At 35.2% G+C, this 18,323-nt stretch overlaps 1 protein-coding gene across 1 annotated transcript in view; it reads right to left on the minus strand.

The window, feature by feature from the left end:
• Nucleotides 1-8,962: 8,962 nt before the first annotated feature.
• The window catches only part of TLL1 (tolloid like 1), a 242,887-nt gene continuing 233,526 nt past the window's right edge, over nucleotides 8,963-18,323 (minus strand). The window contains exons 20-21 of the mRNA XM_006140658.3: nucleotides 12,772-13,022; nucleotides 8,963-10,785 (exon numbers count right to left, since the gene is read on the minus strand). Coding sequence (XP_006140720.1) covers nucleotides 10,651-10,785; nucleotides 12,772-13,022 — 386 coding nt within the window. The 3' untranslated portion in view covers nucleotides 8,963-10,650. The remainder of the gene's footprint in view (nucleotides 10,786-12,771; nucleotides 13,023-18,323) is intronic.

Here is an 18,323-nt window from a genome sequence, read left to right on the forward strand (position 1 = left end):
CACGCCCTATATTGAAAATCTCTAAAAAAAAAAAAAAATAGTTCTCTGGTGTGGTTGCTCTTTTGCAGTCTCTACTGATTACAATGCTGGGCTAGAAAAGTCCAGGTTATTTTATGTCATAAATTCATAAATGTTCTCTACTCCTCTCTGCCAGGCAGAACTATTTGTGGTGCCAGGCCATCTTTCTCAGAGCTTCTGTTGGCTTAATTGAGAATCCCCCTTAGTTTCATAGTTTTCTGATTAATCTTCAGATATGACATTCCAGTAGAAGTCCTGTCCAATAATGAGTATTTCCGATTTCTGAATCAGTGCAACAAGTATTATTGAACTTATGCAAATAACCCTTCTCCCACAAAATAAGAATGTTCCCAAATATTTTCCAATTCCTGAGGGATCAAGAAGGAAGAAGTTTATGTTTCCATTTAAAGAAACAAACAAGAAAAATATTTTAACGTATTGCTGAACCTATCAACAACTGAAAAAAAAAACGAAGCATACGAAGCATAGTATAAAAAAAAATCAGTGATGTTTTACTCAAAAGTGATAAAATTATATTTTGCCAGTTCAGTCTTATGTTCAAACTCTCTTCTGTTGAATATGCAGTCTTGATGTGGTCCAATCTTTCCATTTAAATCCTGGAAGTTATCATTCTATGTTGTTATTGATGTTTCTTGTCCCTAGCATTAAAATGGTCATTTTCTTGGTTGCTTTTTGTTCTCTTATTTCTGTATGCATCTTTAGTTTCACTGGTCAAGCACTCCTTTCAGAATTTCTTGAAGAGTGGATCTGCTACTGGCAAATTCTTTTAAGTCTTGTTTATCTGAATATGTTTTTATTCTTTCTTTCCATATGAAAGATAATTTTGCTGGGTTTAGTATTCTTGGTTGAAACTGTTTTTCACTTAACACTTTGAACGTATTTTCCCATTCTTTTCTTGCTCACATTGTTTCTGATGAGAGGTCTGAGGTTAGCCTGATAGGATAACCTTTATTAGTAACCTGATGTTTCTCTCTTGCCAATTTTAGTATCTTGTCTGTCTGTAGATTTGACCAGGCTGGCTATGATGTACCTTGGAGAAGATCTTCTTGGGTTGATTCTATTATAGGTCCTTTGTATATCTTGGGTCTGGATATTTAAATGCCTCTTTAGATTTGGAAAGTTTTCTTCCGAGATTTCATGGAATAGATTATCAATGCCTTTATTAGTTTCCTCACCTTCTGGGATACCAATTATCCGAATATTTGGGCGCTTAATGCTGTCTAGTATTTCTCATATAGTATTCTCATTTTGAGGGCTTATTTTCTGAGATTTTTTTGCTTGTTTTTTCTAGATCAGAGGTTTTCCCTTCAACATGCGAAATTCGATTTTCTGCATGGACTAATCTGTTTTTAATACTTTCAAGGGACATTTTGACTTCCTGAAGAGCAGCCTTCATCTCTAATAGCTCCATTTGATTCTTTTTCATGGTGTGTATTTCCTCTTTCAGATCATGAAAACTTCAACACCTCCTGGAACTCATTGTCTCTTTTCTTCTGCGTCTTCTGGGGTTGATTATCTCTCAGCTCTTGCATCTCGTTTAGTTTTGTCAATATGAATATTCTGAAGTCTTTATCAGACATTTCTAAGAATTCTACTATAGTATTTGTAGATGATGAGGTATTGTTCGTTTCCCTTATGGGAGAGACGTTTTCTTGGTTTCTCATGCTTCTTGTGCCTCTGCGGTTGTTTCTGGTCATTCTGTGACAAAATCTCTCCTCCACAATACTTGTCTGAATATTTTGGGAGTCTAGGAGATGGGTTTAGAGCATGGATTCCCTGAACACACCAGCACACAACTCAACTTTAAATTGGCTTCTTGTCTGAATATTTTGGGAGTCTAGCTAGATCCAAGATTTAAACCACAGTTGGCCATGTGAAAGCCCAGTGATGTAACCATTGTACCATTTGCTGTCCCCAACAAGTTTATTTCTACTGAAATATGTGTCCACTCAAATCCTGGCTCCTTTGGCAGCTCTCAGATACCTTAAAAGCAAACTTCTTTCAAAAAATATCCTACTTCTCTGTTCTTGATGGAGTATATATATTTTTTAATTTTTTAAATTTTTATTATTTTCATATACTTTGTATCATTACAGCATACCAAATGAATTTTCCCATCAAGAATAAACTGCATATTGGTCCAGAGATATCACCATACACATTACCAACAGATAAATTCCAATTTTTGTGTCCTTTAAATGTTTTGCTTCTTTCTTTTTCCCCTTGATGCCCTCCCTTTCACCATCCCCCATTTCTTACCTTACCCCCTGCCCACACTGTCTCTGGTACCCATAGTTGCTCTCCATGCCTTTATACTTTCTAGTCTTTCAGTTTCTGCAATAGAATGCAAACATTCTATATATACTGGGTGGGAACGTACAATGCCTCTTTTTCATAGTCTGGCTTGCTTAGGTTAGCAGTAAATCTTTCATATTCATCTACTTTCTATCAAATGCCAGGGTCTCATTGTTTTGTTTTTTTTTTATGGTTGAATAATATATTAGTTTTTGACAAGATACTCCACAGAACTCTTAAATAGAAGTCAACAAACCTGAGTTTACTTTAAATACAAGAAAAACCCACATATTTTTTTCCATTAAGTCAATGGTTTTGTACCATTTGGTTAAATTTTGTTGACTTCTATTTAAGAGGCTCTTTTCTCTCAAATCCTTCTCTCATGAAATAAATTCTAAAACTTAAAAAAATATATATCACATATTTAAGATTTGTCTCTCTCTCTGCTGTATTCTGTGTGATTATGTTCTCATAGGTAAGAAGTTATGTCATTCGTTGTTCCTGAGGGTTTTTTTTATTGCAACTGTATTTCTAGTTCTACAAGTTAAATTTCTTTTTTCAATCTACTTACTATTTTGATACTGCCTATAATTTCTCCATATATTTTACCTTCCCTTTCTTTAATCAAGTTAATGTTCTTTTTTTCATGACATAATTCCACTATCCAAAGCTTTTAGAATCTAATTCTGCTACTTCTTGTTTTGTATTACTCTTACGTAAACATTTTATCATTCTTTATTGTGGCACATATTGCCTAAGTTGCACACATATTCATCCAGAGTGCTTCTGTGTACAAACACACACACACACACACACACACACACACACACACATTCACACACTTATACACACACACCTGAGAGAGTTGGTTGTTCCAAAAATGATGCCAACATTCAGAAATTTCTTCCTAGGGCCCAGCTATGGTGGTGAAAATAGTAGGGCACTATTGCATGAACCTGGGTCCATAGAGGAGTCCAAGACTGGGTTTCCAGATCAATCCGAACAGGTGAGCATGGTGGCACACATCTGTAATCCTAGCAAACTGGGAGGCTAGGGCAAAGTTCAAGACAAGGTGAAACTCTGTCAAAGTAATTCCCCCTCTCCACTTTTTCTTTCTCTCAAAAGAAAAAAAAATCACTTGTTTTAAAAAAGCAAATGGTTGGGACAAGTAGATGGCGTAATGGCTATGTCGCTGGACTCACATGTAGTCGACTGAGGTTATAGTCCTGGACCCAGTGGTTTAAACTCATGCAGGGTGCGTGTGCGCTCATGCCCAAGATCCCAAGAGGAGAATGGAGGAGAAGGGATTGGGGCATGGCCATCCTCCCTGGGGTTGATTTATCTCTTTCTGTCTGTCTGTCTTTCTGTCTCTGTCTTTCTGGAGAGCACACGCGCCCTATAGTGAAAACCTCTCCAAAAAAAAAAAAAAAAACGCAAATGGTGACGCATTTCATTGTCCTGCAATCATAGCCTCCCTTTTCTACCACTTAGGTCAGCAGTGGTTGGACATAATACGTTTCAAGTATTTTGATCAGTATCATTATAAGAACAATTCATTAAGCACTACCGATACTGGTATCAGGTGGTGCTTTTCAAAAATTCTATTGTTTATATAATGTCCCATCACCCATCTTGAGAATACATAAATTATATTCGTAAGTTGAAAATACAAAGTTTATTTTTATAGAATAAATTAATTTAAAAAATAAGCAAATAGTGGCCAGCAAGTGATGTTGTGGTTGAAGTGCTGGACTCCATCATGGCTGACTGTGGCTCAAGTCCCAGAACTAGTGACTTGCTTTCTCACTTTCCCTTGCTCTGGTCACTTTCCCTTGTTCTGTCTTTCTCCACTGGTCAACTTAAATAATAAGGATAAATAAAGTTAAATAATAACTTTTTAAAAATATTGTAAATAAATTTTTAAAAAATGCAAAACCAAGGGTAAGAAGAGGATGCCTTTAAATACTTGTCTCTAAATACTGGGTCATCTGAAAAGTCATGTCATATTTTTCCATGCATATGACTTTTTTGATGACCCAATATAACTCACACTATTTTTAAAAGATTAATACAAAATGGTAGCAGAATACATATGCGTTTCATTAGTACACGTTTGACTTTGGGGGATTGTTTTTCATGAATGCTTCTTTCTCCAACGAGAATTTAAGCTAAATCAGAGCAGAAATTGTCATTTTTTTTTCTTGTTTACCTTAAATTCATAGTATCTATCAAAGTAGTACACATTAAACAAATATTTGTTCAAATACATAAATGAATGGAAAAAAAAAACAACCTTGGTTGTACTATATCTTTTGGTTTGTAAATGACATTATGAGGAACCATTTAATCACAAGGCATTGAAACACAAAGAACATACAGAGACCTTAAAAGGACTTGGACAAATGTATCAGAACCCAGGGAAAACTGTTCCTGTAATTTAAGTTTTAATCATAGTCCTCCAATGAAATGTCCCCTAAATATTATTTTAGAACAGGTTCATATGTTTCAGCCTTATTTATATAATAGAATCCTTTTATTTGTCCTTTCTGGCCAATCTTCTTAATAGCTTATTTTGAAATATACCCCTTTATATGCTTCAACTCTATCATCGCTATTTTATTAGTGTCATTGTCATCTATCTTTTTTATGAGGTGTTAATTATAAACATAAAATTGACATGAAAAATATACTTTTACATTATGATTGAAAATTAATTGGGGACTAGCCCCTTAGTCTAGTAGTTAAAGGAGCCATTTTCCACATAAGTCAACCATAGTGTGAACCCCAGCCCCAGTGCCTTAAAATACACAGGGGTACATCTATTGTGTGCCCCAAATACTACCAGGAGAGATAAATGGAGAAGGGATTGCAGTGTGACCATATTCCCATTGAGGGGTGTTTTCTCCCTCTTGACATCTCGCCTTCTCTCTCTCTCTCTAAAGAGTAAATGTAGGGACCAGCAGTTAGCGTAATGGCTATGTCGCTGGACTCCCACGTAGTCAACCGCGGTTCATGTCCTGGACCCGGTGGCTTAAAACTCACACCGGGCGCGTGTGTGTGCGTGCCCAAGATCCTGAGAGGAGTGCAGAGGAGAAGGGATTGTGGCATGGCCATCCCCCTCTGGAGGATGATTTTTCGTTTTCTGTCTCTCTGGTGAACGCACACGCCCTATAGCAAAAACATCTCAAAAAAAAAAAAAAAAGGAAAAAGAAAAAAGAAAGAAAGAGTAAATGTGCCCTCTGGCAATTAAAGCAAAAAGAAAATTATTTTTAACTCAATTTCTGCAATTATTCTTCAAAAACAAATCCTAATAGAGCCTTTGATAGATATAAAACTTGTTTTTAGATTTTTTGTAGAATTATTATAACCAATATAATTATGCTAAAATATTATTCAATAAAAGAAGCACCATTGAAACTTTTTTTTTACAAAAAACAATGAAACGTGCAGCACAGTTTAAACCAGTACAAATCAGTTTGAATAACCTATTTGAATTTCAGATACTCTGAAAATTTGATAATTTGTCAAAGTATGGTGTAAATGATTTCCCAGGGATAAGAACAATATAGGTAGACAGCAGGGATAAGGTCAGAGGAATTGGTGAAACTATTTTCTTATATTCAGAGAGAGAGGTAAAGATAATAACATAAGCAATTTTATTATTTCTTTATACACACTCATCCTGGCAGCCAAGGCAAGATGAGATCCATTCTTAGAACCTTCTATTGGACATGCTTCAAGCAGCATATTAGCTTCTTAGGTCTTTTCAACCACCATTTATCCAAATACATGACAGATCAGGAAATTTGTGGAAATGCTTATTATGAAAAAATATATGTAGATTTCAAAAATGTTTTGCACCAATGTAAACTTGCACTTTTACTCCATTTTCCACAAACATTTACCTTTTTACTCCATTTTCCACAAACTTTCTGAAGTCTCAGATTTCCATCTACAAGCCTTCAGAAGTTGGTCGTGCATTTATTTTTATTTAAAATACTGGATGCAAGGGAAGATATATATAGTTAAGTGTGCTCAGGGTCTTATAATTCCACTGAAATCATCCTGCCTCGGTCCCTGCAGTTAGATATGAAAGGAGTATCATTTTGTCAGTCTGGATTCAAATTCAATATAATAGTGCTGAGTAAAATGTAGGAAGATTGAAGACTAGACAGTGAAAAGAAAGCAGAAGTCAAAAGAAACTTTAGAGATTAATACTGTTTCACAAAAGTTATCAGAGCCAAACTTTCTGTCACTTGTTTCCTAAGATAATGACATTTCTAAAATTTTCATCAATAACATTAAAGTCCCCAAAGCCAAATATTCATTGGCAATCATTTCCCATAAAAAGCTTTGATTTATTAACAGGACCACCTTTTTTTGCTTTTTTATAGGGTCATGTTACATGTTTCTTCTTGTAGCATAGAAGGCTTTACAGCAATTCAGATTATAAATCTTTAGGAGGTAATTATTTTTCTATTTGTTTCCTCTCATGCCAGATTTAACAAGTGGCATTAAAGGTTTTTCAAAGGGGGGGGTGTCATATTTCCATTATCCCTATGTAAAAGTTACCAAACATTTTGATAACTGCATGCTTACAGTTTTTATACTAAATCTAAATAAGGATGTAATTTAACATTTCTTTAAAAAATACCTTTGACCTCATAAAGAATGAAATTAGTCATTAGATGATTAGAGATTTTTTTTAGAGATTTTTCTACATGGCAGACAAAATTTAGTATATGAATCTTACCCAAAAAACAACAACAAAACCAAACCAAATGAAACCTAACAAAACAGCAGTAAGGGAAACCAAACAAAAGAGATTAAGATATTTAAAACTTAAATTGGGCAGAATTTGAATTTTGCACTGTGCCATATTCAAATTAGTCCTAGACAGCAAAAAAGTCAGTCAATACTTCATAGACATGGAATATTTGGGGGTTTGGGAAATACAATTGTTTTTTCTCATCCATTTCTTTTAAAATGATTTGTGCAGTTATATTAAGTCATGATCTCCTTAATAGATTTATTTTGAAAATTGACTTCCAAGAACAATTTAATAAAATTGTATTAGGTGAAAACAGTGTTTATTATTTTCCTGTGTATAGTCATTGAGGATGTATTGGAGTTAGAACTTTGGTAAATATAAAGCACAACCAATATATTGATGTAGGGATTGAAAATAATTTACAAAATTAATTTAATAAAATGCCTTTAACAGTAACTAACAATTATTATCAAAACGACAATGAAACTGTCTGCATTTTCACTTAACACATTTAAGGCAAATGTTCAATTAATATAAAAATAATATGCAGGAAACTGATATCTGACATAAGATAATGTAAAAATGAATGTTCATAGTGAAGGCCTAAAGTTATGACAATATCTCTAAATGCCTTCCAAATGCATTTAAATTTCTTAGTTGTGTTGAGCACAGAGCATTCATGACCTAATAAGATGTCGATTGGAATATCCAGAATAATTTTTAAAATTGAACACTACAGGGGCCAGCAGGTGACATAATGATTACAGTGCTGGATTCCCACATGGTCAGCTGTGGTTCAAGTCATGGACCTGGCAACTTGAAACTCACACCAGGTGCACATGTGACCACGCCCTAGATCCCAGGAGAGGGTATTGCAGTGTAGCCATCCCACCAGGGGGTGATTTCTCACTTCCTCTCTGTCTCTTCAGCGAGCAAATGTGCACTATAGCAAAATATCTCTCTATAACCAAAAAAAAAAAAAAGAACACTACATTTTCCCTACCATGCCAGGTAAAATAATTTAATATACTTAACAAAAAGCTCATACTAACTTCAAACTATAGTTTGTTTTAATTTTTAGTACTATTTTTTTTCCTTAAAGATCTCTATAGTAGATATTCTAATCCTCATGCTATTCCTGAAAGGAACAATATATTTATTTTGAAAGTTTTACTGTAATTTACTCCTAAAATTTATGTGGAAAAGATTCATCATAAAACATCTACCATGTATACGTGTCAAGATTGATTCTACTACCATTTTTTAAAACAAGTACAGGCTGTGATATCAGACAAACTGGGTTTCAACATCTAACTACACTGTGACCCTGGGGAAGTTACAAATATCTTTGCGCCTCAGTTCCTGAACTACAAAATGAGAACATTTCCACAGTCCTCAAAAGGGTAGAGTGGAGTTTAGAAAGAGCTAGTGCACACACCTAGCACAAAGCTACAGGTAGTGCAGAACATATTCCTGGCTAATTGGAGTTTAGTGATGAAATAATGAAAAAGTTCCTGGAATAAATCAGCTCCATCAAAAGGCTCATTCATCTACATTGCAGGCAATAGTTACACATTTCCAAAGTAACATTCATAAAGATCAAAACATTGCTTTAAAAATGTATTTACAATTTATATGCAAGAAAATATTTTTTTCAGGGCAGCAATGAGAAAAAAAAACAAGTAAGCAACATCTGTGTGTATAGTTTAATTTTGTATAAATGAAGAATTACACCCAATTCTTCTAAATGTTGAATGTTCATGGACAGGTAACAGAAACAAAGCTATGTCATATAGTAATCTATATTAATATTTTTAAAAATATCAAAATAGGGTTTCTCTAAAGGAAAAGCCTCTCTTTAATAAGATTGATAATAATTAAGAGTTCCTATTATTTGTCCATGAAATCTGAGAAAGGTGCTATTTCAAACAGGATTCTAGTAGAACTTGGCACATAAATTTTAACTTTTCAACCACCTTTTACTTTCTTGTAGCATCTCTCACTCAGGCAATCTCACATATACATACTTTAATATTAAAAACACACATGGCTTCAAAGCTACAAATTCATTCTAAAATTACGTTTTCTACAATAAAAGCACATGATCGTATTTATAGCCAAAGCTTCAGTCACGGAAATGGATTTTCCTCACAGGACTATTAATTAACTTACACTATTACGTTCACCATTTCAAAAGGTTTGTCTCTAGGAGGATCTGTTTGATTGTGTGCAATAATTCTAAGGCATTATAAGTAGTTGTTCCACAAGACAGTGCTGTCCTTTCAACAATATACTCTTGACAGAGTTAACAAGTCTTCAGTCTTCAAATGTCACCAGCCAGACACAGGGAGACATTCATAGTCTACAGGTGATTGGCTCAAAGGTCAAAACTGGTTTTAAAAAATGTTTATGGAATAGCACCATAGAAAGTCTTTCAGAAACAAATCCTTTCCTCCATCAATGCATTTTCTTTTAAGTGAATCCCAGGAAGAGAGGGGAAAAAAAGAGAGATCTCTCAATTCTTACAAAGCCTACTTTTGCTTCATTTCAATGTTTTAAATACATTAACCATTGACAACATCAATAACAATAACTACAACAATAACAGATCAACAACAAAAGCAAGACAATAGCAGCAGTAGTATCTTGGATATGAACCATCCAGGCAGTCATTTAGTAGAATCCTGCTCACACCTCTTGGGAGGTTTCTCATGAGGTTCATAAGACATCACAGGTTTCTTGGATTTGGTGGGAAAAGGCAGCACTTCAACAAAAGAAAACTGAGTTTACTGATTAACTGTGCATTTTCCAGTACTTAAATAAATGATGTCTAGAGTTTAACTGCAATAATAGACACTATCACCATTTCAAATTTGTCAAAACAGAAGTAGAAGGAAGTGATTCCAAGATCATTTGTGTTTCAAAGACTGTTAAGCTGGCCTGCAATTGAAAACAATTAAGCTGAAATATTCCAGTTTCCAAACATTAGACACACACACACATGCACACGCACACTCACACACTTAAAGTATAAACCACTCTCAAAGAAGTCCCATTTCACATCACCTTATGCAGATCTGGTTTATATTGTATCCAAGATACAAAGTCAAAGCAATCATCCTAAGACCTAAGAAGAGGGCTTTCCAGTTTATGACCTACAAGACCATTTTATGTTCCCAAATCTTGAAGTATTTTCAAAAAGCACACTCCACAGGGTCACAGCCCCGGACTTGAACTGTCTTAATAACAAGGCATATATGTCAAACTGTGAACAAAAACATATCGAGTCTTCCTTGAAGCATGTGATGCCCTTCCACCAGTTTCACTAACACCATTAGGCATGGAGTTCAAACATCCTTTTACTGTTGACCATGTTAGCTGGAAACTTCTCTTTTAGTACAGAGATAACTCTGGTCTTATAGTTTTCTTTTGTTCAAACTCATTGTATAAAACATTTGTGCTATGTCTTCAGTTTTTTTTTTAAAAAATAATAAGTCTTCTCTCCATTATGCACATTCCTTTATATTCTGACAGAGGTTTTGGTGTTATTTTTTGGTATGGATGGTGTCTGGATATCTTATGCTTTTGTATCTTATGTGAAATCCTTTCTTGTTGATTGTGTCATCAGTGTGAAAATGAATTAAAACTGCATCCCCAATTGAATAGATTTCTTCCGGTGGCTGAAGAAAAGAAAAAAAAAAAAAAAACAAGTAAGTAAACAAGAGAGTAAGTCACTTTTTTCTTCAATATAATGCAGATTTGGCATATTTTTCTTTAGCATACTATGTAATCCTTCCAATAACCTTGAAAAGTAGATATAATTGACTCCTTCATTTTATAGATGAAATTTGATATTTAGAGAAGAAAAGGACATGGTAAGAGTTCACATGGTTACTCATGTGCTTTGAACATGCAAGGGGACTTGAAAAAGTTCATAGAAGATGGAATTAAAGTATGAGTTTATTTTAATGCAAACAAAAAAATAGAACCCATGCGTAGTTTTTGCATATTGTGTATTTTCCATGAACTTGCTGAAAACCTCTCACATATTACACTGTCTTCAAGTTTTGGACAATTACTTATTCATAATTTGGTGTTTTTTTTTCACAAACCTTTAACCTAAGTCCTTCTGATTTACAAATAAAAAAAAGTGACTTTTAAAGAGGATAGATATTCTTCTCCTGTCCCTCCCCTCTCCCCAGGCTGCTCTGAGGTGAATCTATCTCCAGAATCTAAAACATCTTTACTTCTGTTTATTTTCTTTTTTCACATTTTATTGATTCACAAACGATCTTAATTAAACTAAATACTTTTAATATACTTGATATAAACTTATCTATGAACACATGTCTGACTTGAGGCATAAAACTCAGTGAGTAGAAAGAACATGCTGTAAAGTAGCACCTAGCTGAGACTATATAGCTTACTGCAGTCATTAAGTAGGTATGTTATTTAAATTTAGGGTTTTTTTTTTTTTTTGGAGAGGTTTTTGCTATAGGGCGTGTGCACTTGCCAGAAAGACAGACAGAGACAGGGAGACGGAAAGTGAGAAATCACCCCCCAGGGGGGATGACCACGCCGCAATCCCTTCTCCTCCACTCTCCTCTCGGGATCTTGGGCACACACGCACATGCGCCCAGCGTGAGTTTATGCCGCCGTGTCCGGGACTTGAACCGTGGTCGACAACGTGGGAGTCCAGTGACATAGCCATTACGCTAACTGCTGGTCCCTTTTGTTTGTTTTTTTATGTATTTATTTTTTAAAATTCAAGAAAAACAGTTTTAGCTTTAGTAAATCAAAATCAAAAAATGTTAAGAAAAATTTGCTTAAGACTTAAAGCAGGGAAAAAGGTTAGATTTCTCTTCAAACCATAGGTAGAGACTAAAAACTAAAAAAAACAGATGAGGTTTTAAGAATGGAAGTACCAAGAAACTTTTTTGTTTCATTTCAGTTCCTGCTTGTGCAGGAGGTCAACAGTATTATTTAAGGACTACATACCAGTAGATACCCCAAACATTATAGCTAGTATTTTTAAACAAAGTATGCATTCAGAAGACTATCCAATAATTATACAGTAGGTCCTGGAAAAAAAAAAAAGCACTGAGAAGATCCTAAACTTTTTATTCTCTTATTTTATTTAGGGACCTCCTCTGACCTGGCATTCTGTATTGCACGAGTGGTGCAGAATTGAACAGGATTTCTGCAGTGCTAGTTACATACCCTAGTAGTGTGTGCTGCTATCATCAAATACTGAAAAAGAATGTGAATTAGATGGTGTGCATATTCCTTTTTCTTTTATGCTTTACTGTAGGAAGATGACAAAATGGTTAAGGGCATATAAATGATCAAGGGTGTGAATTTAAGTATGGGCTTTTATATTGGAAGACTTAAATATTTATCTCATAGTAAAATGTTATAACATGAAAATAAACAAGAAATGATAGCTACTGAATTCACCTATCCCATCTGATATGATCAGGTAAATCAATTAGAAATGGAGAAGTAATAAGGATAGAAGAGTCATGATATACTTTACAAACTATTAATAATAAATGTACTTTTTTGCAAAAATATTGTCAGTTTGTAAGTCTTACGGATTTGAATCATAAATCAATAGGCATTATTTTTATCATGTCCATGGTGTCTTGTATTGGCTGTATATTTACCCCAGATCCACAGAATCGACCAAGCCCCACAGCTGTCGAGTCAAGACCATCAAAGAGCTCAACATAGTCATAGCCACAGTCAGCTTCTTCTTCCACTTCGAAAGTCTGGAAGGACAATTCAAGTCGAAAGCCCCGTTCTGATACTAACAGCCATTCACAGTCAACCTGTCCTGGATAGTTGTTATCACCAAACTGAGCATGTGAGTACAGATCTCTCGGTTTTGATTCTGCTTTCAATCGGCCACCACACTCTGACCAGGAGAAAAAAAAAAAAAAAAAAAGAAGAAGAAATGAGTAAATTCAATGAACATTACAGGAACAATTTCAATTTCAAGGTAGACTAACCATTCTCTAAGTTTTATCTCTTATTTCCAGTACCAGGTATGTTTTCCATTATTAGAGAGTCAGCTAGCGTAATGAACACAGGGAAGAGCCCCTGGACACACACTGCCAGGCTGAATCTACACTCCAACACTTGGAGCTCTGTGACTTTGGGGAGTGATGTCATCTCAGATCCATAGTTTTCTCGAGGGTGAGAAACAGATGATAATAAATGTATTCATCTTGGCGGGGTTTTAGAGTATAATACATGAAAATTGCCACATAATAAATTTCTATTTTTAAAAATTTCCATATCTCATGCTGTTTTTTAGCCTCGAATAACATGAAGGAAAGGTCAGAGTCTTAACTTCAGCTTAATCTTAATCATTTAAGGGCCCAAACCCAAAAGGAATAAGAAATGACTTAAAAAAATTAATGAAGTATATGAAACTTAAGAGTGTGGGTGTGTGTATGTGTATGCATGTGATATAGAACTTCTTATTTAAAATACACAGAACACTATTATTCCATTCAAGTAGAAATATTTTAATTGATTAGGAAAATACACACAGGGCCAGCAGGTGGCATAGTAATTAAGGCACTGGACTCTTTCATGGCTGACCACAGCTCAAGTCCTAGACCCGATGTGCATACCCGAAATCCTGAGAGGATAATAAAGGAGAAGGAAATACGGCATGGTCATCCCCCTGGGAGGTGACTTCTCCCTTTTTCTCTCTCTGTTGCTCTCTGTTTCTCCAGCATACACGTACCTTACAGTAAAAATCTCTCTCTAAAAAAAAAAAAAAAAAGAACCCACAAATCATTAATTATAGTTATCTTTGTAATTTCAGGACCGATTCAGTTATATTTTATCTGTTTATTTTAATAAAAAAATTAAATGCTCTTTACGGCATTTATGATATGAATATGCATATTTTCTACCAGTTACTACTTTTGTCACTAGAGGTAGATATATCAAACAAATAAACAAGTTGTGCATTTAAATTATAGTTCGTTTAATATAGAAAATGAAAATTTTTTTATTTTTGGAGAGGTTTTTGCTATAGAGCGCATACGCTTGCCAGGCAGAGAGAGAGAGACATAGAGACAGAAAGAAAGAAGTCCCCCCCCAGAGGGGATGGCCACGCCGCAATCCCTTCTCTTCCGTTCTCCTCTCGGGTCTAGGGGAAACACGCACACACGTCTGGCGTGAGTTTTAAGCCACTGGGTCCAGGACGGGAACCATGGTCGACTACATGGGAGTCCAGTGACATAGCCATTACACTAACTGCTGGTCCCAAAAATAAAAATTTTTAAGAAATTTTCTCAGGAACTCTTTGTATTCAGAGCCACCAAACTGTATTAAAACTACAGATTACATAAAGGCAGAGAGAAAAAGAGAGGATCTATAATGCCCCACCAACCAATACATATGTGAACATTGGGGTGGGAGGGACGAGACCGAAGTCAAAAAGCTTCAGCAAAGAGGCGTGTTTCTGTCCCTGTTTGCCAGGGAGAGGTTTCCTGGGAAGCAGACATTTCAGTGCTAAAATAAAAGAATCCAATTTGGTAAGATCTGGAGAAACAAAACCACTAGATATGAAAACATAATTGTAACACTGTCATGGGGGTCTATGACCAGACAGTCCTTAGTGAAAATGGATTAAGCAGCTGAAATCCTTACTTGAACTTTCCAGATTTATAGATCCTTTACCCATATTGTGGCATGGTGATTTTAACTAACAGTGTATTTCTGAATTTCCAGGTATGGAGTCCCATCTAAATATGCCTGAATACATGGGAGCTCAACTACACAAATGGGCACTGTCACAGACAACTGCACATTCAGAATCCACACGTGGTCAACATATGAAAGAACTCCCAGCTAGGGTTCCAATCACAAGAATGCTTTCCTGGAGGACTGTGTTACATGGGCAATCTAAATGTTCTTCTATCAAGCAAGTGGTAAGTGAAGTATCTTTTACCAGCCATCAATGTAGGTAGCACTATTACGAAGGTGTGGATCAGAGGAAACATTCTTTGGAACCACCAAAGCCTGGAATACTGATTAGAATTGAGATTTCATCTCCCACGACCCACAGACAGGAAGCAGAGCATCCTCCCGTTCCCATTATGGCACTTTTCTTATCCCACCAACTCTGAGAGTTATTGACCTCACCCTGTGGTAAATTTCACAGCCAAATTTCCTGAGTCCACGTCGGAGATCTGTTTACCATTCTAAAATAGGGATTGTACAGAGAACTCACATCACAGGGTTGAGGTGAAGAGCGAATGATTTAGTATATGTAGCCTGCCGGAAATGTGCCTGGCACCTAATGCAAGTCGTATAAGGTTAAGCTATCCTTATGACTGTTATTATTTTCCTGTGAGACTATCTAAATAACATCTTCTAGGATCCACTCAGGTATGAAATGAAAACCCATGAACAATAAATTAAAGCATTATTAATGTGTTATCAGCAAAGGGAAATTTTATTTTTGAAGCCAATAAGTATTTTATGCAAAAGTACTTCCATATTCAATATATAAATATGTAAACCAATGTGATCTCATTTAGTGAATTTTTACAGTTCTATTTATATTCAAGTTTGATCTAATTAGCTGATTCATTTTGTTTTTAACTTTTCAAAAGCTGTCAGCACTTGTGTTACTTTTGCCACCCACCCCCCACCCCACCCAAGGAAGAGCTGAAGGGGAGGAGTACTGAAAGTTAAGGAGGGCCGTTTTCTTTTTAATTTTTTTGTTTGCTACAGGGTACACGTGCTTGTCGGACAGAGAAAGGTAAGACTGGAGGAAAGTGGGGAATCACCCCTGAGAGGGTCGTGGCCATACCACAATTCCACCTCCTCCAGTCTCCTCTCAGGATTTTGTGCCCACATGCACTTGTGTGTCTTGTGTATTTTTCAAGCTGCCGTGTCTGAGATGTGAACCATGCAGTTAGCCATGTGGGATACAGGCACCTTAACATCTATTCCACTTGCTGGTCTGCACTTGCTATTTTTATGTGCCTGTTTCACACGAACACAGTAGCAAAACAAAACCAAGATCCAGTAGACATAATCTTCTGTCAGTCCCAACTTCGAAAACAAGAAGGAAATGAAGTAGTTCTGAGAAAAGAGATTTTATAAGTTTTGTAAATCTAAGAATCACTGAAAGGTGTTATATAATTTTAACAACAACAAAAAAGCCTTCTACAAAAATGGCCTACCAAAGGGACCAGCAGATGGCGTTAATAGCTATGTTGCTGGACTCCCATAGTTGATTGCAGTTCAAGGCCCAGACCCGGTGGCTTAAACTCACGCTGGGTGTGTGTGCATGCATGCCCAAGATCCCAAGAGAAGAATGGAGAAGGGATTGTGGCATGGCCGTCCCCCCACTGGGGGGTGATTTCTCACTTTCTGTCTCTCTGTCTTTCTGGCAAGTGCATGCTTTCTATAACAAAGACCTCTCAAAAAAATAAAATAAAATAAAATAAAGGCCTACAAAAGAATTAAACAACATTGCAGAATAACTCAAAATACTGCAAAAGGCCCCCTGTTTTCCTTCATCTGCTTAGGGCACACCCTCATTCTTATGGATCACTGCTCAAACTAATAAATCTGGAATTAATGTTCTCATCATGAAAAATAAACACTCTCGCAAGAGAATTTAGTCCACAGGATGAATTTTTTAAGGATGAACATTTGAATAGTATATGTGCAAGGTGTGATTTAATATGCCCTAAGAGAAATTCCACGAGCATAAAATAAGAAGCAGCAAGAGGCAATTGCTTAAGTGTTCTTGTGAATTCTCATGGCCAAACTATGGTCAATATATCACGTAACAGAGCCCTTTAAAAATGATTTTTAAATTGAGAAAACACACATTTTCAGCAAATATTCATTTACCAAGTCAGAAAGAGATAAATGCAGTTATTTAGGACATCAGAATGCTGTTTTTAAGTCAACTGTTTGAAAGTATTTTACAAGCTGCCAGAACAGCTACAGAATTCTGAGAAATGGAAAATGCAGCTGAATAAGAAAGGTAATAAGAAAGACAGAGAAGCCTGGGGTGGTCTTGATTTTAACTTGGAAGGACAGGTTTGTTTATTTCCTGCTAGCGTATTAAATTCCAGGAGAGACCCTGTAATGTGACCTACAAATGCTCTTCGTGGAAATTCTAATTTAATTTATTTAGATAAAAATAATTTCCTAAGAAGTTGAGTAATATATTGTTTGATTTTTAAATGTCATTGAAAAATAGTATGATGCCTTATACTACCAAAAAAATAAAAGAAACGTTAACAGAAGATAATATGCTTTATAAAATTATTTTCATTTTTTATTTCTCTTTCTGTGTTATAGCCAAGTCCTTTGATAAAAGACACAGGATATTATTTTATTTTTACAAAAAGATTTGTTTCCTTCAATTAGTTTACTGAAGGGTTGAGTAATACCATTTGTTATCTGACTAAAATAAATTTGGGCTTAGAATTTTATCAATTGTCAGAGGAAGAAAAGACTCTTTCCAATAAAGTCCATTTCCATGGTCTTAGATAGAATGAAAATGTATGTTTATAAAGATGTGGCCATAAAACTATATACCAGTAATATCTATAATCATCTGATTTAAAAAAAATCACAGTTAGAAACTATTCTTGTGAATAAACCTGAAATTTTATACAGAAATATAAATTTACTTAAATTAAAATGTACACTTGAGGGCCCATCAAAAATAGCTACATATATTCTAAAAGTAAATAGATAATGAATACATGCTTTAAGCATGTAGCCAAAGCTGACAAACGTTGTACCAGACGTGGCTGTTTTGTCCGTAGAAACGAAAAGATAAACTAAAAATCAGAAATGTTAATTTATTAGATTATAAGCTGTCGACAAGAAGGAATTCTTTCTATAGCCCTATAAATTTCCACACGTACTTTTCCTTGTAAATTACTAATACCTTACAGTGTCTGTCCAAAGCAGATGCCAAATAAATATTTGATGAAAGACAGTAGAATAAATGAGACTTTTAAAGTGAATTCTTGGAGGAGAGGTAAACAGCAGGCAGTAGATAAGACTATTTCAGCATGAAGGGCTATGCTTTCAAAAAGTAGCAGTACGAACTTTTACTCAGCAAATTCCAAGAAAGCTGAGTATGTAAAAGCAAAAATGTGTACATATTGACAAAAAAAAAAAAAAAACAAAAAAAAAAACGACATGACAAGTGATG

This window comes from Tupaia chinensis, unplaced genomic scaffold, assembly GCF_000334495.1.
Source record: "Tupaia chinensis unplaced genomic scaffold, TupChi_1.0 Scaffold000039_1, whole genome shotgun sequence".
NCBI lineage: Eukaryota > Metazoa > Chordata > Mammalia > Scandentia > Tupaiidae > Tupaia > Tupaia belangeri.